The sequence below is a fragment of the Marmota monax genome, unplaced genomic scaffold, assembly GCF_021218885.2.
Source record: "Marmota monax isolate L192 unplaced genomic scaffold, Marmota_monax_Labrador192_F-V1.1 WCK01_AAM20220418_F8-fsc00069, whole genome shotgun sequence".
Taxonomy (NCBI): domain Eukaryota; kingdom Metazoa; phylum Chordata; class Mammalia; order Rodentia; family Sciuridae; genus Marmota; species Marmota monax.
In genome coordinates this window covers 6553287-6575835 of record NW_026695243.1, presented here as the reverse complement: position 1 = coordinate 6575835, position 22549 = coordinate 6553287, and the positions used below count along the sequence as shown (strand labels likewise).

General features: G+C 38.6%; 1 protein-coding gene and 1 pseudogene across 3 annotated transcripts in view; one reads left to right on the top strand and one right to left on the bottom strand.

The window, feature by feature from the left end:
• Window positions 1-22252, bottom strand: part of Gne (glucosamine (UDP-N-acetyl)-2-epimerase/N-acetylmannosamine kinase) — a 63184-nt gene extending 40932 nt beyond the window's left edge. The window contains exons 1-2 of one of the 3 annotated variants that reach the window (XM_046457382.2): window positions 22228-22252; window positions 3920-4125 (exon numbers count right to left, since the gene is read on the bottom strand). In XM_046457382.2, the coding sequence (XP_046313338.2) occupies window positions 3920-4083 (164 nt within the window). In that variant the 5' untranslated portion in view covers window positions 4084-4125; window positions 22228-22252. Of the gene's footprint in view, window positions 1-3919; window positions 4126-8489; window positions 8649-22227 lie in introns of those variants that run through there. The other 2 variants (XM_046457381.2, XM_046457384.2) reach the window with 2 other exon arrangements.
• LOC124101468 (U4 spliceosomal RNA) lies at window positions 10068-10242 on the top strand (annotated as a pseudogene).
• Window positions 22253-22549: the final 297 nt, after the last annotated feature.

Below are 22549 nucleotides of genomic sequence, written 5' to 3'. Positions count from 1 at the left end.
ACTGATTTCCATTCTTTGTTTCCTTCTATTTTGGGTTTAATTTTCTCATCTTTTTTCTTGTTTACTAAAGTAGAAACACAGATCATTGACTCTAAACTTCTATTTTAATATAAGTTTTTAAAGCAATAAATTTTCCATATTTGTGCAGTTCAGTGGTCAAACAAGAATTTGTAAAGAATGTATGCACAGATTCTGGGGCTTCTCCCTTGTGGTCTTTCATTTCTAGAATCATTCCCTCAAGAAAAGTTCCATTTTCTAGTATCTCAGCCTAAATAACCGAGGCTTTCTACTCGAGTTCTAGCCACCTACACCCTGTGGCTTGGGAAATATGCTCAGGAGAAAAGTTATTGAAACATGTATCTCACCTACTATAGTACAGATCCCTTCTTTTAGGCATTCTATCTCCTGTAGTTTCTACCTGCTGCTGATTGCTCTCCAGTGCCTTCAAATACTTTTAAATATTTTCCCAGAGTTAAGAGTAAGCTGTAGGAGAGTTAGTCAGATATAAGCTTCTCTGCCATTACTAGAACTTCTTTTTCTTAAATAGGTATTTTAACATTTGAGTTGGATATTTATCCATTTACTCTTAATTTTCCGCCAGTAATAAAAGCACTTAAGACCATAAATTTTTTTATTACAAGTTTTCCTTTCTTATTTTATCTCCTCTATTATTTTGTTATTTCATTTTTATTAATTATTTATATCTCATTCATCTCCCCCACCAGAATGGAAGTTCTTTGAGAACAGGGATATTGTCTCATTAGCCATTTGGCACATCCTGGATGTATAATAAAAAATTGTTGAATGAACAAATGAATTTCTGAGCATTCTATTGTTACTCATTTGCTCTCCTTTTACACCCACTTCTTCAGGGCATAAAAATGCTGATTTTTTTTAAGTTGCTGATGGACCTTTAATTTATTATTGATTTATTTATTTATATGCAGTGCCGAGAATCAAACCCAGTGCCTCACACATGCTAGGCAAACATTCTACCCCTGAGCCACAATCCCAGCCCCAAAATGCTGATATTTTAAAAATGTCCCAAGTACAGATGCACCTTAGTTTACAATGAGATTTAACCCGGATAACCCCATTGTAAATTGAAAATATCACAAGTTGAAAATGCACTTAAAGCCAGGCATGATGGCACATACTTGTAATTCCAGCAACTTGGGAGGCTGAGGCAGGAGGATCATGAGTTCCAGACCAGCATCATCAATTTAGCAAGGCCCTAAGCAACTTAGCAAGACCCTGTCTCAAAATAAATACAAAAGGGCTGGAGATGTGCTCAGTGGTAAAGTGCCCTTGGGTTCACAGTACCAAAAGAAAATTCACTTAATAGACCTACTCTAGCAAACATCACAGCTTAGAAACCCAGTACACTACAGAATATCAATGGTTTATTCTCTTGATCTCAAGGCTAAATGGGAGCCTGGGCTTGCTCTTGCTGCCAAGCATTCTGAAATTTTCAGAGTATCATACTGCATATCACTACCTCTGGAAAAGATCAAAATTCAAAATTTGAAGTACAGTCTCTACTGATGCCTACTGCTTCAAACTCAACCATCATAAGGTCAAAAAATTATAAGTCAAAAGATCATACATCTGGGATAGTCTGTAGTTGAAATAGAAGGTAGCTTATTTATCCTGTTATTTTATTTTATTTTTAAAGAGAGAGAGAGAGAATTTTTTTTAATATTTATTTTTTCATTTTCGGCGGACACATGTTTGTTTGTATGTGGTGCTGAGGATTGAACCCGGGCCGCACGCGTGCCAGGCGAGCGCGCTACCGCTTGAGCCACATCCCCAGCCCCTATCCTGTTTTTTTAATGTCTTCTTAAAATAAATAGTACAAGCCAGGCAGGGTGGCATACAACCATAGTCCCAGCTACTCAAGAGGCTTAGACAGGAAGATTGCTTTCCCAGGGCAGCTTGGGCAACATGGAAAGGAAAGGGAAAGGAAAATACATTCACTTGGTTCAAAAGGTACAAAAGGTTATATAGTGAAAAATCTTTCACTTTTGTCTCCCAGTCACCCAATTCCTCTCCTAAGAGGCAACAAATTTCTTGAATTAGAAGGTACTTTAACTTTTTAGCAGGGCATAGTGCCACACACCTATAATCCCAGTGACTTGGGAGGCTGAGGCAGAAGGATTGCAAATTTAAGGCCAGCCTTGGCAACTTAGAGAGACCCTGTCTTAAAATAATAGAAAACAGGGCTGGGGATGTAGCTCAGTTGCCAAACACCTCTGGTTTCAATACCTGGTGCCCCCCACCAAAAAAAAAAGTTATTATAAACTTAAATTTTTATTAAGTACTAGTAAAACTTCCTTTTTAATAGTCTTACCAGACAAATACTACCTTTCCACCTTAATTGATATGGTAGGAGATAAAAAAAAAAAACAAAAAACAAAACCCTACTACATCCCAGAAGCTCAGGAGGCTGAAGCAAGAGGACCACCAGTTCAAACCCAGCCTCAGCAATTTAGCGAGACCCTGTCTCTAAATAAAATACTAAAAGGGGCTGGGGATGTGGCTTACTGGTTAAGTGCCCCTGAATTCAATACTTAGTACCAAAAATTAAAAAATTAAAAAAAAAGAAACCCAACTATAGTTTTCCTATGAGCCTCTCTTCCATCAGTCTTCCTGTCAAAACTTCACTATAGGGCTGGAGATATAGCTCAGTTGGTAAAATGCTTGCCTTGCATGCATAAGACCCTGGGTTCAATCCCCAGCACCACAAAAACTTTCACTATAGAGGCAAAAGAACCCACTCAGACTTTGATTTCTAGCTCTAGCTAAAATTTCTCTTCTATCTTGTCCTATTCACCCAAGTAGATTTTCTTATGTTGACAGAATTCATTTCATATTTTTTAGAAATTTATGGATCCCTGAGCTAACCATAAGTTTCTTCTCTACTCTTTAAATATTTTCTTAGAACAAACTGCTAAATTAGTTTTTGAAGGCAGGTTTCCTATTTGTTTATTTTGCTAGTGTTGTCTTATTTTTAAAGAGTCTCAGAAAAGGACACTTTTACTTTAACACACAATCTACTTTCATATATAATAATGCATTTTGACCATCTTTGAAGACTGCATGAACATTTTCATGCCACAAGGGTGCACTAAATGCCACTTTATTACATATAGTTAAATGAATGTTTATTTCTGGTTTATATATTCTACTCCCTCAAAGACTACTCAATCTTCATTTTGCAAATATATCCCATGTTCACTACAAATCTAATGCCACTAAAATAAATATCAATGGTCATAATATTATAACATTCTACTTTACCTCAAATCAATTAGATTTTTAAAAAATATTGTTCTGTATATACTACTTAATTTGCTGTTGAAGAAAGGAAAGGGAAAGGAAAATACATTCACTTGGTGAATGTATTTTCTATAAACCAGTTTTGAAGAACTGCCATTAGAACTCAAAACACAGGTTGGGGATGTAGCTCAATGGTAGTGTGTGTGCCCAGCATTCATTAGGCCCTGGGTTCAATCCAAAAAGCACCCCCCCCCCCAAAAAAAAAGACCTTACAAAATAGATTATATGGAATCATATTATTATAGTCACATAATATATATTTACAAGTGGCATTTCTCCTGAATATAATAATAAATAGTAATATTATTTATAGTGATTGTTTATCAAATATCTAATAAGCAACATCATTGTGATGGATGATTTAAATCATTCTCTGTTACAATAAATTACAACATAGGTTTTCACTCTGTTTCACAATTGAAGAAACTGAATTTCAAAGATACTAAGCATCTTCTCAAAGTCTACATAAAAACTAAGTGATAGAACTGAGATTTGAAGCTAGATCCATATGGCTACAAAATATCCTAACTCTCTGGCATATACCCTTACAATGAAGAATAAGAAAACACTTTGAGCTTACCCATAGTCATCTATCAGGTGAGAGCCAAGTACCACCACATCAAGTTCAAAGAACTCAGGCTCTGTTTTAATGCCAAACATGATCGGGGCAAGTTTAGAATAATCAGCACGGTTGCAAGTAGCAACACAAACCCGAAGCTTTCGGTTATTCCCATTCTTCTCCATGACTTGTTTTTTTTGTTTGGAGAGTTTCTTAAAATAGAGTTCCTGAAGTTTCAAAAATAAAAATTGTTTGTTATCAGAATAATTCATAGATATAAAATAGATCTTTTCAGTATTACATCCTACCACTTAGTGTAGTGATTCTTAATCTATTTTTTCCAACCCACTGCTGTGTGACACTCGTACCATAATTACCAGTTATAAAATTTCAGCAGACTAACTCTAACTCAAACCCTTTCTCTCATAGTCAATAAAACACTCTGGAATGCAATTAAGAGTGACATAACTCAACTTTCATTTAAAAGGAGGTGTCAGCTCTTTAATTATTATTAATTAAGAATTACTTGCCATAACTCACAACTGAACCCAATATGCCACACTGTTGGAAAACTTTGGTAGAGAACCGTTGATAGTTTAACTCCCTCACTTTATAGAAAGGGAAACACAAGTCTTAAGAGGGGAAATTACTCAAGATTCAAGATCACATCTTCCAAGGTACATAATCTACTCAGCCTCATACTATACACCATCTTAAATATAAGGACTGTGATTAGTGCTGGGGAAGAGAAAGATAAGTAATATAAAAACCTTATCTTTAATACATCATTAATCCCTACACACCAGTACCTACAAAACTGCCAATCTCACATGCTACCAGGTGTCTCCAGCTATACATCCCATAGGCATATTAAAGTCAATATCCCAGGCTGGAGCTAATAGCTCAATGGTAGAAAACCTGCCTACCACATGTGAGGTCCTGGGTTCAATCCTCAGTACCACAACAAAACAAAACAAATGTAAGTCAATGTCCCAATCTGAATTCATTTTCTTTCCTAAGCCCGTTCCTTCTTAATTGTTCTCTCAGCATGCATATGATTTATCAAATGTCTTGATGTCCCTATCCTCTCTGTTCCTCACATCGTCACTTTCTGTTCCATTACCTCCTAAGCTCTGTCAATTCACCTCCTAAATATCTTCCAAATCTCCTTCTCTTCTTCCCCACCAGGACTTCCCATAGTTCAATTCCTCACCTTGGGCCTTTAGTTTATAAATCAGATATTAAGCTAACCAGGGTAGATTGCTATGGGACAAAATACAAATTGCTGATCCAAATCTAACCCATCTTTTTAGGCCATTTTTCCACTACACACAATTATCCTTACTCTGTGCTAAAGCACCAGCCACACCAAACTGCCTACAGTTCAACTAATGGATCTCTGTGCCTTTTTAGGTACAAATACCTCTACCTAAAACTTGCCTTCCCTCTTGTTTGGACTCCTACTCATCTTTCAAAACTTAGCCTGAACCAGGCACAGTGGTGCACATCTGTAATCCTAGTGACTTGGGAGGTTGCAGCAGGAGGATTTCAAGTTCAAGGCCAATCTTATGAACTCAGCAAGACCTTGTCTCGGAAAAAATATATATTTTATCCTTCCTTCCTTTCCTTCCTTCCCTCCCTCCCTCCCTCCCTCCCTCCCTTCCTTCCTTCCTTACAAAGGCTCAGTGATAAAATAACTCTGGGTTCAATCCCCAATACTGGAAAAAAAGAAAAAAGAAAAACTCAGGCCAGATGTGGTGGAATTAGTTTTTACTGGGGATTTGGCACACCCTATAATCTCAGTGGCTAGGGAGGCTGAGGAAGAGGATCAAGAGTTCAAAGCCAGTCTCAACAACTTAATGAGGCCCTAAGCAACTCTGCAAGACCCTGTCTCTAAATAAAATATAAAAAAAGGGCTGGGGATGTGGCTCAGTGATGAAGCGCCCCTGGGTTCAATCCCAGTACGAAAGAAAGAAAGAAAGAAAGAAAGAAAGAAAGAAAGAGAGAGAGAGAGAGAGAAAGAAAGAAAGAAAGAAAGAGAAAAGAAAGAAGAACTCAGGCTGAGTGTCACCTCTTCTCTAAAGGCTTCCCATAAGCCTCAGGTCTTCCTCAAACAGCTATTAGTTGCTTACCTCCCTATGAGCACAATAGCCCTACCATACACAAATATACTATTGTTCAACTTGTCTTCCTACCTATCCCCCTCAAACCATCACACCCTCCATTCAAAAGTAAAAATTGGGGCAGGAAGTAAGAGATTTTATGGAACCTTTTAAACTGCTCTGCATCATGTAAAATTACACCTTATGGACTCTGATCTCAATGCTTAGGTTTCAGGAAGTACATCAATATTTAGAATTTGTAACCAATCCAGGGAACTTGACTAAGGGTGTCAACACAAGGGGTGGTGCCCTCTGAAACTCACTGGAAATCCTATCAGCAGCCCTCTATTATTGGTACTTCATTTTTTAGGGATGCAAATTGCCCCATCATTAGGCCCTTTCTGAATTAACAATCCCCATTAAAAACTAATTTCACTCAAAAGATAGCACTTGTAAGATAATGAACATTCTGCCAAGAGTATTCAGAAGACCTAAGCACTATTTAATCATTAAAAATACAAAAATATTCTTCCACAATGGCTGTCTTGAGTGTTCTTGTACATAGTCTTTCTTCCACTAATAAATTTGAGCTGAATAAACTTTTGGTGATATTAAATTTGCCAGGTAAGGCAAAGTAAATCATTCATAGTTGGTCAATTTCTACTTACTTTACAAGAACAGTAAACTTTCCACCTGGCAGTGCAAAGTATTTACCAAGTTACCTAACAGTTATTCTACCTGAACTGAGTAAACCAGTCATGTAAATAAACTGTGAAATATTGAACAACATATATTTTTTTTTGGTACCAGGAATAGAACCCAGGAGTGCTTAAGCCACATCCCCAGCCCTTTCTTAATTTTTTTTTTTTTTGAGACAAAGCATCCCTAAGTTGCTAAGGCTAGCCTCAAATTGTGGTTCTCCTTTCTCAAAAGGGAGGAAAAGAAAAATAAAATGGGGGTAAAAGAGCTTTACTATTTCATGTAAATTTTGTCTATACAGTATATAAACTTTTGGGGGGTATGGGGCAGTACTGGGAATTGAACCCAGTGCCTCATATATGCTAGGCAAGTATTCTACCACTGAACTACACCCCATTCCCTTTTTAAATTTTTGAGACAGAGTCTAGTTAAGTTTCCAGGCTCGTTTATTTTTAAAAAATCATATAAAAGAAATCTTTCTTTGGCTTTTTTTTTTTTTTGTAGTACTGGAGACTGAACCCAGGGGTACTCTACCACTGAGCTGTTACATCCCAGCCCTTTAGGAAGGAATAGATAGATAGTATGCCTTCCTCTTGAATTCAATGGCAATCTCTGAGAATCCATTCTTAAAAACCACTTTCAACTCAAGACTGTCAATTATACATATTGTCAAAAGATGTTTAACTCTTTCCAACAAAATTAAAAACGTCCCACTCAAATGTGGAAAGAGTTCTTTGTGAACAAAGGAAACGATAGTAACAGTAAACAACAAAGTAAACAAAGTGCCAAGCACTTTGATAACAGCTCTATAAGCACTAGCTAAATTCATTCTCACAGCCCTCTTATTACTTCATCTTACAAACAGGAGTACTGAGTCACAGAGAAAATGATTTACTTGCCCCCAATCACTAACTGCATAGCTGACATCATCCAAAATCAAACCCAGATCTGGATGATCCACCAGCACTCTGGATACTGACCCACACCCAGAGTTTGCCTTGGGTCTATTCATTCCAAAATTATCCGTGAGTGCAAATCTTTCTAGAAGAAAACATAATAAGTGACCCTTCTTCCAGTGCAGAGGGGATGAAACTCTTAGCAATAAGAAGGGCTACAGAAAGTGGTCTGAAACTCAGAACTCTATCCCCAAGCTATAATTTGGGTTGGCTTCTCCTTCCTGAGTTCCTACAGCTGGACTGACCGTACTGCTAAGCTGTACCCCATCCCTCCTATCAGAGGAGCAAAACATACTTCCTTGTGTTCTAACAATTTTACAAGTGTGTTCAGGGTTGGGGTGGGGGTAATAAATGCTACCAAACTTCCAGGGAAGCCCCGACTCAAGACAGACTCAGGGCTGGGCGGGTCCTTCAAGACCATTTTCAGAAGAGCCTTAACACACCCCAGGACACCTTGTCTGTCAAGCACCTCTCCACCCTTTCTTGCTCGCCTTTGTAACGGAAGTTCACTCTCTTTCCTTGCTGGACAGCACTGCCCATGGGGATGGAGACAAGCTAAGGCTTTTCTCTGCACCTCCAGCCCCTATTCACCTGGCTCACACTGAGCCCGTCAATTCCAGCAGCCACATGCAGGGGCCCTGAAGAGGGCCAAAGGGGACCCTGTTGTGTAGGGCAGCGGGGCACAAGGCAAGACCCGGATCGGGATGCGAGCCCGAGGTAGAAAGCTGCCTGCGGCCGGCCGGGTAGATGGGGCCTCGGGGAATGGGCGGGAAGACACGGTCCTGGGGTCTAGCAGGATGCTCTCCCGAGTCCCGGCTGAGGCGCGGCTCTCACCAGATGCGGGTCAGAGGTTCCCTCCGGCGCCGCGCCGCCGCCGCCCTTCTCCGGCGAGAGCTGAACCTAGAGTTGGAAAGCAGGCCGGCGCTAGCCGGCCCCCGGGGCTTCCACTACCCGGGCGTGCCGGTCGATGACTCGTCGCTCGACTCAGGACCTGGCTCCCACTGCCTGATCGCCGAGTCGGCGAACACGCCTTCCGTCGCCTGCGAGGGCTCCCGTGATTGGCTGCTTTCCGCCCCGGGCTCCTTCCCAGCCGCTTTCAGGAGGCCTCTTGCCGGTGAGCTAGGTACTTTCCGTCGTCGTGGCAGTGCTTGGCAGGCGGCCGAGCTGGCCTGCCAACCTGTTCCCGCCTCGAGGCGTTCTCTCCACCGGTGACACACGCACTGAAACCCGAGTCCTCCGGCGGAGTAGTTGCTAGGGCCTTGCACCCAAGGTGGGATTTTTTCCCCCCTTAATCATTTCATAGACCAGCACCAAAGCAATACTCTAGTGCAGCCTGTCTGTCCCAGAGCTGTCCCTGGAGTTAAGCCTCGTCACTCCTTGCCATTTGTACTCTAAGGCTCTGGTGGAGTGTCAGTCATGACAAGGTGATGATTCTAACTGATTATTACAGTCTGATCAGCGTTGGCCTTCACTGCAGGTAACTAACTAGCTAGTTCCAAGGCCCTGGGGACGTCCCCTATTCACCTGGCCCACACCGAGCCATTATTTTGTCCTGAGAGACACCTAGTGAGAAAAGGCTAGCCCGGCTCCTGATGAAGAATTTAGTGTTTTAAATTGACTCAAATTTCTGAGTCACTATAGAAACTCCAATTGACAGAAAATATTAAAACTTTTTTACAACCATTAAAGAATTTACGACAACTGAAACTATTTAACAACTCACTGAGATTGCTTGGTACAAAGCTAATTTTAAATTCCATCATACTTTTAAAAAACAAATTAGTTGTATATGGACACAATATCTTTATTTTTTTATGTGGTGCTGAGGATCAAACCCAGTGCCTCACACGTGCGAGGCAAGCGCTTTGCCACTCAGCTATAGCCCCAGCCCCTCCATCATACTTTTGCAGTTCATGATGTATTTCAATTAATGATGAAGGTCTAATTTGCAGCATACTATGAACCATTTGTTCCCTGAAGCTAGCTTGAAGCCACTAAAAGGTCACATCAGTCCAACAGTACAGAAGACATTAAGGGGTTTTAATGCAAGGAAGTGCCATCAGATTTCTCTTTTAAATATTTCTCTTTAAATATTTTGGACTCCTGGGGTGGAGAATGGACTGGATGAGAGTTAAGAATTGGTAGCAGTGAGATAACTGAAGTAGATGAATATATTATTTATTTTGGAAATAATATTGATAAAACTTAATCATGGATTAGATATAAGGGGATGATGGGGGCAGGGTATCAAGAATGACTTCCAGGGCTGGGGATGTGGCTCCTGGTAGAGTGTTTGCTCAGTATCATGAAGCCTTGGGTTCGATCCTCAACACCATGAGCCAAGGAATTTATAAAAATAAATTATAGAAGGAATCCACCTTCTTTAAAATTTTTCTTAAAAAAAAAAGAAAGAGCTTTGCGCAGTGGCAGTATCGTAGCCAATGAGGTTTATCCGAGGCGCGATTATTGCTAATTGAAAAAAAAAAAAGAAAGAATGGCTTCCAGGTTTCTGTCATTGAACTAAGTGATTGTACCATTATTAAGATGAGAAAGACCAAGGAAAAGTAAATTTTGGGAAGGAAAAAATAAAATTTTAATTTTGGATGAGATACAATTGAGATGTCTATGAGATAACTGTATGAAGCTACTAAATAGGCAGTAAGGTAAATGAATCTGGACATAGACTCACCAGATATTCCAAATGGTGTATTAGTTTCCTATTGCAGCTGTAACATATTACCATAAACTTAGCATCTTAAAACAACACAAAATAATTGCCTTATTTTGGAGACTAGGAGTTCCAAGGAAAGAATTTCAGGGATTAAAATCAAGGTGTCGGTGCAATCACCTGCCTTTTGGAGGCTGCAGGACAGAATCTATTCCCTTGCCTTTTCCAGCTCTTAGAGGCTGCCCACATTCCTTGGCTCATAGGTTTTCTGACCTCTACTTTTCTTTTCACATTCTTCTGCCCTCTTTTGTTCCACTCTTTCACTTGATTATGTTGGGTCCACCCAGTAGTCCAGGATAATTTTCCCACCTCAAAATCCTTAAAAACATCTGCAAAGTCTCTCTTGTTATGTAAGGTAACACATAAAGTTCAGGGAGTAGGATGTAGACCTTTTGGGGAGCGCTATTTTTTCTACCGCAAGTGGTACTTAAAGTCAAGGAAGACATTCAAGAGGGACATTTGCTCTTAAAGTTTCATACCATTTTACCAAATATCCAGAGCACATTACTTTTTTCTTTTTGAAAGTTAAGAAGAGTTAGCTTTAAAAACAATGCTTTTTTTTTTTTTTAATTTAAGTGCTATCCAGGCATGGTGGCTCAAGCCTGTAATCCCAGCGGCTCAGGAGGCTGAGATGGGAGGATCACGAGTTCAAAGCCAGCCTCAGCAACGTGGAGGCTCTAAGCAACTCAGAGAGACTCTGTCTCTAAATAAAATACAAAATAGGGCTGGGAATGTAGCTCAGTGGTCAAGTGACCCTGAGTTCAATCCCCAGTCCCCGCCCCCCCAAAAAAAAAGTTAAGTGCTGGTGGCATGAGTCTGTTGAATTTTGTAAAAATTCAAATTGTACACTTAACATATGTGTCCTTTTTGTATGTATGTTACACTGCAATATGTTTCAAAGTACTTAACACTTAAGATTATGTCTAGGAAATGTACTTTTAACAACAAATTCAGCCACTTGTAAGTTTTGTGTCTGATCAATATTAGAATTTTATATATCCATATAGAGTCGGATAGCTCTGTGTTGATGGAATCATCTAACTTTAAGTGAAATGCCCATTTTGGAATTTTATTCTGTGTTTTTTGTCTATGTGTGTTGGAGATTGAGCCCAGGGGTGATTTACAACTGACCTACAGTCCCCAGCCCTTTTTGGTTTTTTATCTTGAGACACGACCTTATTAAATTGCTGAGGCTGAGGCTGGCCTCCAACTTTGGATCCTGCTGCCTCAATCTCCCCAGTCACTATAATTACAGACGTGCACCACCATGTCAAGTTCTTATGTTCTCTCTCTCTCTCTCTCTCTCTCTCTCTCTCTATATATATATATATATATATATATATATGTGTGTGTGTGTGTGTGTGTGTGTGTGTATGTGTGTATACACATACACACACACACACACACCAGGGATTGAACCCATGGGCACTTAACCACTGACCCACATCACCAGCCCTTTTTATTTTTGAGACAGGACCTCCCTAAGTTGCTGAGCTTAGCCTTGAACTTTCAATCCTCTTACCTCAGCCTTCTAAATCACCAGGATTACAGGTGTGTGCTACTGTACTTGGCCTCTTGTATTCTCTTGAGATGAGTTGTAGCAAAGAGGCTTAGGAGGCATTTTTTCCCACCTTTTTGAGGTCACTTTTTCTATGGGTAAATAATGTTACATTTCTGGATCTCTTTTACTTTGCTATTCAAAAGTGAGTTAATATATCAAAATTCTTCCCAGCTTGTTTTGTTCATTTGATTTGATGTCATTTGACTTTAGTCTGAGGGTTCTACAATCTGCAAAAAGTACTTATGAATAACAGCAATTCAGGAGACCAAGGGAGGAGGATCACAAGTTCAAGGCCAGTCTGAACAATTTAGCAAGGCCCCAAGCAATTTAGCAAGACCCTGTCTCAAAATTAGACAAATTAAAAGGGTTGTGGATGTGGCTCAGTGGTAAAGTGCTCCTGAGTTCAATCCCAGTTAAAAAAAAAAAAAAAAAAAAAGTTCTTATGGCCTTGTGGTATAATAAAAATCAAATTTTTCTATAGGTTATTCCATAAGCTGAAATATAATTTAAATCACTCAGAATATAATTAGGCTAACAAAGAATCTTAGTTCTTATGAGAATATCTAATTTACCCTTCTTATCAAAGGAGATCTTTCTACAGTTTTTTTTTTTTTGTGTGTGTGTGTGTGCATGGTGAGGGGAATTGAACTCAGAACCTTGAACATGCTAATCAGGTACACTACTACTGAGCTGTATCCCTAGCACCTCTACAGCTTGCTCGCTTGCGCTCTCTCTCTCTCTCTCTCTCTCTCTTTCCTTCTTTCTACCTGGGGATTGAACCCAGGTATACTTAACAACTAACCCACATCCCCAGGCTTTTTTTTGTTGTTGTTGTATTTTATTCAGAGACAGGGTCTCACAGGTTGCTTAAGGCCTTGCTAAATTGCTGACATTGGCTTTGAACTCTTGATCCTCCTGCCTCAGTCTCCCAAGCTGCATGCACCACCGTGTCCAGCTCTCTACAGCATTCTTGACAGGTACTCATCTGGCCACTTTGGGAACTTTTCTTCTAACAAGGACTTGTTTTGCTCTTTTATTTAGTGATTTAATTATTATAAATTAATCTGCCACTTTGTAAAGTCCACCTATGTATTTGTAACCTACTCTTCTAAACACTTTATCTATATTCACTTAGTATTCAACAACCCTAAGATCTACTTTCCATCACCCCCATTTTATAGATAAGGGCACCTGAAGCACAGAAGGCAAAGGTGCCTGAGGTCATATAGCTGTATGACCTCAGCCCAGGACTTGATCCCACTTACTTGACATCCACCATGTATTTCCTATCTATATAATTAGAGTGTGTTCTGACTATCCTCAGGTCAATCTTTTTTAACTTTATTTACTCATTTTTATGTGATGCTGAGGATTGAACCTAGTGCCTTGCATATATTAGGCAAATACTGTACCACTGAGCCACAAACCCAGCCCCTCTGGTCAATCTTAATCATCACTTTTTGGGTAAATTGTTCCATGAATTAGAATTCAAGAACCTGGGATGTAGCTCAGTGGTAGAGCACTAGCCTTACATGTACAAGGCCCTGGGTTCATTCCCCAGATCCTCAGCACCATACACACACAAAAAATAAATTCACATAGCTCTTCCACTATTCAGTTTATATCACTACGAATTGCTCACATCAATATTGAAGAGTTTTGTTTTTTTCTGAATTAGGAGTTAAATCTAGGATTGTCCTACCACTGAACTGTATCCCTAGTCCTTTTTATTTTTATTTTTTTTAATTTTGAAATAAGGTCTTGCTAAATTGCTAAAGCTAGCCTTGAATTTGTGATCCTCCTGCCTCAGCCTTCAGAGTCACTGATATTACAGGTGTGTGCCACAGCATCTGGCTCTTGAGAGATTTTTTTAAAGATATCTTCTTTAAAATCAAAATGTAAGTGTTGATGGAATTCTCCCATTCTACCGATTTAATAACACTTTCAAAAAGGAAAATACGAGCTGTGGGTTTAGCTCAGAGATAAGTGCTTGCCTAGAAAGCATGAGGCCCTGGGTTCTATCCCAGCACCACTCAAAAAAAATTGCTAAAAAATGAAAATAAGATCAGTTTGGCACAAACCTTTTTAAAACAAATTTTTTATTGGTATGTCAATGAATATCTAAGCAGATGTTGAATTTTGAATTTTCATGAAGTGAAAACCACCACTGAGCTAAAGAAAGAAACATTACCAGAGTCCATGGGCTGCCTACTCAAAAGCTGCCTCTCCATGATCCATGAAAAGCACTGGCACCAAGCAGGTCATTAGCTAGCAGACACATGGTAATTACCTGAGTAAGTCAAGCTAGCTCTCTAAAGAATCTGGATAGAGGGAACACAAGTTTGGCCAGTTGGATGTGAGAGGAAAGGGGGCACATTAAAAACAGACAGATATGCTATAAGAGGTGGAGCAGGTGGGCTGTGGGGAGAGAATCCATTACCCAACTTGTCTTGGATCCTGAACTGCTTTCTGATTTCAATCCATCTGTATCCTTAAAATAAATTCTCTTTTTCTTAAGATGCCATATTCCTTGCAATCAGAAGATACTGACACAAAATGGTAAGCCAGGGAGAATCTCCAACCATTATTTTGATCCCCAACTCCAATTCATTGTATGAACTCAGCTGGGTGTGATGACACACACCTGTAATCCCAGCTCTTTGGGAGGCTGAGGTAGAAGAAGTGCAAGTTCAAGGCCAGCTTAGGACACTTAGTGAGACTTCTCAAAATAAAAATGAAAAGGGCTGGAGATGTAACTCAGTGGTAGGGCCCTGGATTCAATCTCCAGAAAAAGAGAATAAAAAAATAAAATTAAAAAGAGGTATTCTGAGACAGAGTAAAAGTTTAATGGGAAAGAGTACTTTGATGTCTATCATGTTGTTTCTTTAGGGGAATGCAAGGGAGGTAGGGATGGTAGGGACAGTGCTATGTATTTGCCATCCCTACCCTGAGCATGAAGAAATCATCCAAGAGGTGGAAAAAAACTAAGCAATGTTAAGCTAGGTATTTATGTTAATAAATGTCTTTACTTTAGCTGTTCTCCTCCCCCTGTTCTATACATTAGCCACAACCCTTTTAATTGCCGGAGTGTCTAGTGTATTAGAGGTAAAACACACAAATCAGATATCACTGCATTAGCCATATTGTTGATAGCCTCCCAGAACAAAGAATTGCTCCTATTGCACTGAGGAGTTTTATGTCTATACTACATAAGGAAAGCAATTCTTTTTCCCTAAGAAAAGCATTTAAGAATTAAGGATTAAGATTATATTGACAGGGCAGGGGTTGTGGCTCAGTGGTAGAACATTTGCCTAATGTGTAAGGCACTAGGTTCAATTCTCAGTACCATGTATAAATAAATAAATGAAATAAAGGTCCATCAATAACTAAAAATATATTTTTTAAAAAAAGATTACATCGGCAGAAAATAATTCAGTAAAATCCTAAACTGTATGAGTCAAATTCAGGTTTGCAAGACCATGAGATTTAAAGGTAAGGGTTGTTTTTTTTTTCTTCTTCTTCTTCTTGTTTGGTATTGGGTATTGAACCCAGGGATGCTCTACCACTGAGCTATATCCATAGCCCTTTTTATTTTATATATATATATTTTTTATTTTTTATAAATATATATATATATTTTATTATATATATATATTTATATATATATATATATATATTTTAATTTGTAATTGGACACAATACCTTTATTTAATTAATTTATTTTTATGTGGTGCTGAGGATCAAACCCAGGGTCTTGCACGTGCGAGGCATTCTCCCGTTTGGCCACAACCCCAGCCCCTTATTTTTTATATTGAGACAAGGTCTCTCTAAGTTGCTGAAGCTGGCCCTGAACTCAGCCTTCCAAGTCATTGGAATTATAGGTGTGCACCATCATGCCAAGCAAAAAGCATGCTTACAAATGTGCCAATTAAGATACTCATAACTGGGAAGGGCATGGTGACACACACCTGTAATACCAGCAATTTGTGAGGCTGAGGCAGGAGGATCATGAGTTCAAAGCCAGACTCAGCAATTTAGCAAGGCCCTAAGCAACTCAGTGAGACCCTGTCTTTAAATATTAAAAAGAGTTGGGGATGTGGCTCAGTGATTAAGTGTCCCTGGGTTAAATTCCCAGTACCAAAAAAAATAAATAAATAAAGGAAAAGATACCCATAACTGGAAGAGAGGCCTTTTTGAAATTCAGGTTTCAGGACCATTTAATCACTCTTTGTAGCCCCAGTTACTAATCAGTTTATCATGCCAGCCAATCAGATTTTTATAGTACCTATGACAGTAAGCCATCTCCATGCTAGCTTCCCCAACTGTAGAAGAGAGGTTCACATAAGTGTGACTTTGTGTTTATTTTTGTGAAATATTCCTTATATTGGAATTTTAAAATGTATTTTTCTTTATGGACTATGATGATAAATTATTTTATTATCTGGCTGCTAGAGAAATGATGTAAGCCAGAGAGTACTCAGTCATCCTTGACTAATAGAAGTTTACAGTTTAATTAGAACAACTATTCCAGAAGGACTGGAAATGTGTTAAAAAAAATAGTTTGCCTTTAACTTTGACTCTAATATAAAAAGTGTGTCAACACAGTTATGACCTGAAATAACTGCTCATTGGCCAGGTGTGGCGGCACACTCAGGTAGTGCCAGGCTCAACTCATTTGTTTTGCTTTCTTATAACTCTCTTAGGATTATGCTTCTGCCCTTTGTCCTCTATGTATTCCATCTTTCAGAATTTGATTCACTCTTTAAGCTTTCCATTTTGACTTCCATGTAGATAATTCCTTGGAAACAAACAGCCTGCCTTTCCTCCCAGGTCTTGGTCCATCCTTTCAATTTCCTGCTACATATATCACCTCGTGCTCAATACATATATGCAAAATGTAGTTCTGTTGGGTTTTTTTTCTTGACTTCTCTATTTCTTTCAATGGTACTAACTTGTCACTTTCATCCAAACTCAAAATCATCTGAGTCATCAGAATCATCAGAGTCATCTTTCAATCTTTACTTTGTCTGATTTCTAACATCTAATCTTTCAATGTTATCAAAATGTTTCCTGCATGTGCTCTTTGTGCTGTTTCTTTCCCTTTCTACCATCTTAGTTCAGGTCTTTGTCTTTTTATGTCATTTAATTTTGAGAATGCCTATTTTTTTCATGATTTTACATGAAAATTACCTAAAATCAAGCTTTATCTTGTAATCAATGTATAGACTTAGTGTAGGGTTTTTTTAATTGCAAACATATCCTCTATTAATAATATCTCACAATTTTTCAAAAAATAGGAACAAGGCACAGTGCTGCACACCTGTAATCCCAGTGATTTAGGTGGCTGAGGCAGGAGGATCACAGGTTTGAGACCAGACTCAGCAATTTAGCAAGGCCCTAAGCAACTTAGTGAAGCCCTATCTTAAAATAAAAAGTAAAAGGGGCTGGGGATGTGGCTCAGTGGTAAAGTATCCTGGGGTTCAATCCCAGTACCAAAAAACAAACAAAAAATATTAAACCAGTATCAAAGACCTAGACTAATTCCTGCCAAATTCCCTTGCTCTTCTAACCTGTCCTGAACACTACTATTTTATTAATCTCATTAAGAGACTGCTTTAAAGAAAACTGCTTTTAAGCAAGGAAATAATCAGTGGCTCCCCATTCCTGGCTAGATGAAGTATGCCTAGGAGATCAAGTTTAGCATTTAAGATCCCTGACCTTTTGCTGATTTTACCAATATTATTTCCCTACCCATCCTGTGTCCTGAGCACTTTCTTCTTTGTTTTGTGTCATTCCTCTGCCATCACCCCCATTAGAAGGCTATTCTTTGTTGCTGCTACTTACCCTTATTCTGGCTTCAAATCCTCTCTCTTTTCAGAAGCCTAATCTGAACAATCTAATCCCCCAATATTCCTTTCTCCTCTGAATTTCTGTAGCACTTGGCTTGACTATTAATTTCATGCTTACTATTAATTGTCTGGTGTCTCTGGATGTTTGTGACTATAAAGTTATGATTTGGTATGCTATAAGGAAACCAGTAACATTAGTCATCTCACTATATATGACCTGTTTCTTTAATCAGATCATAAATTGCTTGAAGTTAGCCCTGTTAGGTATGTTTGTTTCTCTGATATCTTATGTAAGAAGCAGTCAGTGGTCAAATGTTTTCTCTCATATGTGGAAATTAGAGCAAAATTAGGGAAAGAAAGCAGTGGAGGGGGTCAGATATCATAAATATATAGGGAAGATCAACAAATTAGATAATTGATAGGGAAGAAGGATGGGAAAGGGGAAGAAATATGAAATGAATTTAACAAAATCACATGATATGCATATCAAACAAACAAACAAACAATCCAAAGGAAGATGAGTGGAGGAAGAAGAATGGGGAGGGAGGATGGAAGGAAAAACAGAGCGGTGGGTGGGGGTATGGGGATTGAAATCAAATTCCATGCATGTATGATTTTGTCAAAATGAACCCAACTACTATGTATAACTATAATGCTCTAATTAAAAATAAAAACAGTCAATAAACATTGACATTGTCAAAGCAGGATGACATTTACCAAAGATTCATTGTCGTCTCTATTCTTTCCCCTATGTCTAGCCCACATTACCTGTATACAAGCTCCCCCATCAACCATCCTCCACCATCTGGGCTTATAATCTTAGTAGCATAATAGTGTTGCTCAGTCTTTATAATGAATCAAGTTTAAAAGAACTTGGTGAGTTGAAGAACAAGAAGAAATTTAGAGATATTGTAAAGTAGATGTGTAGAGGCAGAAAGTAACTAGAGATGTGGCTGAGATACATAGGGAGGCCAGGTCAGCAAGTTCCCTGCATGACATCAGATACAGAGGCCAGGCTTTTCTTCACTGAAATTGAGAGCAGTTTTAATTAGGGAAGTGACATGTTCAGATTTGTCTAAATAAAATTATGGTGGATGGTGGATTGGGAAGGGGAGGAAGGAGCAGCTGAAGGGATACCTATTAAGGATAATATTCCAGGACATTCCAAAGTCAGGCTGATCTCTTTATTTAAATAAGAATAAACAACTATGGATCAAAATGGTCAGGGAAAAAAAACTATCGGTACTGAAATGTACAGACTTTCTCTTGTCATTATTCTCTAACTAATACAGTATAACAACTATTTACAAAACTTTTACATTGTAGTAAGTATTACAGATAACCTAGAGATGATTTAAAGTATATGAGAGGATATGTATAGGTTATATGCAAATACTGTACTGTTTCATAAAAGGGACTTGCACACCCACAGATTTTGATATCCCTGGGAGTCCTGGACCAATCTCCCATTGGATACTGAGGGACAGCTGTGTCTTACATATAACAGTTGTCCAAGTCTTAGACAGTTAGACTCTCAGACATTATTAAATTTAATTTAATAAGGTGTAAAGTTCTGTGGAAACCCAGGAACTTCAATCTATTGTACTTCATGTTAAACACTCAGTAATGCTCTGCTGGCTGTGTTCCCTCTTTTCCAACTCACATTTTCCAACTGCCCAAGCATCTATCTTTTCTGCCCTCCAGCTTCTCTTCTCTTAAGCCTTTGTCTTTTTTTCCACATCTTTTATTGGTGCATTATAGCTGTATATAATGATGGGCTTTGTTACATATTTGCATTTGAGCACAATATAACAATATAATATCAATATAACTTGGCCAGTATCACTCCTGAGCCTTTCTTTACATTGTTGGTCACTGACTTCTTCTTGAAACGTTCTACTTCCTGGACTTCGGAGACACCTGATTTCCTTTCCACCCCAGCCTCTCTGGCTACTACACTTCCTCAAACACCTTGAAAAAGTTACTCTTTCCTAGGATTCTGTATTTAGCTTTCCTTGCATCTCATTTTAATATTTCTCCAAACTTCCTCATTCACTTAAATTGTTCCTAAATTTTAATCTCTAGTCCAATCTTCTTAGCTCAAACCCAATAACCAATTGCTCATAGGACAAACTTCCTGGAATGTGTCCTATAGGCACTTCAGATCAACCTGTTCAAAATTAATTTTTTTTTCTCCACAAACCTGGGCTTTCTTGCCAATTCTATTCTCAGAAAATTGTGTTATTATTTACTAAGTAACCTGGGAGGCATCTTTGACATCTCTCTGTCCTATACCTCTTAATCCAGTATGCCATGTAATCTTATCAATTTTGCATTTTTTAAAAATATTTATTTTTTTTAGGTATAGATGGACACAACACAATGCCTTTATTTTTATGTGGTGCTGAGGATTGAATCCAGGTCCCGCCCGCGCTAGGCGAGCGCTCTACCACTGAGCCACAATCGAGCCCCTCAATTTTGCATTTTTTAAGAGAATTTTCTGGGAGAGAAAATGGTGTATTTGAACATAATAAAATGAGAATGAAAATAGTATATGAGGAGATCAGCCTGACAGGAGAAATGCTTTGTTGAAGAATATTTAAAAATATAACTGGATTATTAAATGGGAGAGTACCTTAGAAGGTAACTTGAAGACCACCCAGAGAATTTCAGAGCCGATGTGCTCAGAGAAACTGCCAAATATTAGGCAGGTAAATGAAATGGTCATTTTAAGCTGTAATATAAGAAAAGTGAGCCGGGTAAAGTGGCGTGCACCAATAATCCCAATGGCTCAGGAGGCTGAGACAGGAGGATCACAAGTTCAAAAGCCAGCCTTGGCAATTTAGCGAGGCCCTAAGCAACTTAGCAAGACCCTGTTTCAAAATAAAATATAAAAAGGGCTGAGGAGGGGCTGGGGATGTGACTCAGTGGTAGAGCCTTACATGTGGCACTGGGTTCGATCCTCAGCACCACATAAAAATAAATAAAATAAACATATTAGAAAAAAAGGGCTGAGGATGTATGGCTGGGGTTGTGGCTCAGCAGTAGAGTGCTCCCCTAGCATGTGCCAGGCATGGGGTTCGATCCTCAGAACCACATAAAAATAAATAAACAAAGGTATTTTTCCAGCTACAACTAAAAATATATGTATTTTTTTAAAAAAAGAAGGCTGAGGATGTGGCTCAGTGGTTAAGCGCTCCTATGTTCAATCCCTAGTCCCCCCCCCTCAAAAAAAGTGAGTCATAAGAAAAATAGGTGGGGAGAGATAACCATTTTTTGGTAGATTTCATTGAACATATGAGGGGAAAAACCTTAGACCTTCCAGGTAGAAGCTCAGAAAATCTGACTTTGAATTTAAATTTAAGTAATACTAAAAAAGGGGAAAAAAAGTAAGAAATTCTCACTAAAGAAGGCAAATTGAGGGGGCAGAGAGAGGGGAGGGGAGGGGAGGGGAGGGGAGGGGGGATAGTAGAGGATAGGAAAGGCAGCAGAATACAACAGACACTAGTATGGCAATATGTAAATCAATGGATGTGTAACTGATGTGATTCTGCAATCTGTATATGGGGTAAAAATGGGAGCTCATAACCCACTTGAATCAAATTGTGAAATATGATATATCAAGAACTATGTAATGTTTTGAACAGCCAACAATAAAAAATTAAAAAAAAAAATCTCAAAAAAAAAAGAAGGCAAATTGAAATTAGTTCTATTACTGCATTAAGGATACAGCTAAATGTAAACTGTTGGAAATAATTTAGGAATGTCATCATTTGATTGAAAAGCTCTTATAAGCTATTCTTTGACTATAAATGATCTTAAAACGGAAATGTGATATTGGAATGTGATGATTTGTTAAAATGTCTGAATATCCACAAGCCTCAATAAAAATTTAGGTTAAATAAACTGTATTTATAGCACACTATATGACACATTTATATAAGAATAAACATGGTAATTTCCTTTCATCTTGGCTTAGATACTAATAAACGGTATAAATGTGTCTCCCTCCCATATGGTCAGTGAAATAACTGGGGAAATAAAAGGGAAACTAGGAAGCTCTACATGCCATCTTTCAAAAGCAAAGGGAAAAATTAAAATAGTTGAGTGAATATTGGACTCTTTGGAAATAAATGGTATTTATGAAACAGAATATAAAAAGTAAATCTGGTGAAAGTGTCAAGAACCTGGAGAAAAGAGTTCCTTTCCACCTGGAAATGCAAAGAGGCATTGAGTTCCAACACAGTAACTAGAAACAAATAGCAACCATAGAATGACTAACTTGAGTTAGCAGTTTAAAAAAAAAAAATGCCATTAAAAAAATGGATGTGATAGATTTAAAACCAAAGTTTCCCTCTTCCTTCTTATAATTTTCCCCTTTTTTCTGATAGCAGTGTCAATAATAAAGCTCTACAGAATTGCTACATAACTTACATGAGGTCCTAGATAGCAGGACTCCCTGTGAAGTTCCACGTTGGTGTCCATCCCGTAGAACAAGTTTTGTATCCTGGTGTGGTAGGAGTTCACGGGCAGAGCAGCTGTTTGTTCTCTTGGTTCAGCTGCCACAGAACTGTCACTAGTGAGCATCTGAATTCCAGGCTAAATCTTAAGCCCCGCCTCTCTGAAAAGGAAGAAAAAAAAAATGTGATTCTAAATTCTTTCCGTATTCTTGGACAGTGGCTTGAAAGCAAGAGGACAGTAGCACCTGAGTGTTACTTCCCTTTGTGTGGTTGTGTGTGTGTGTGCTGTTTGGTTT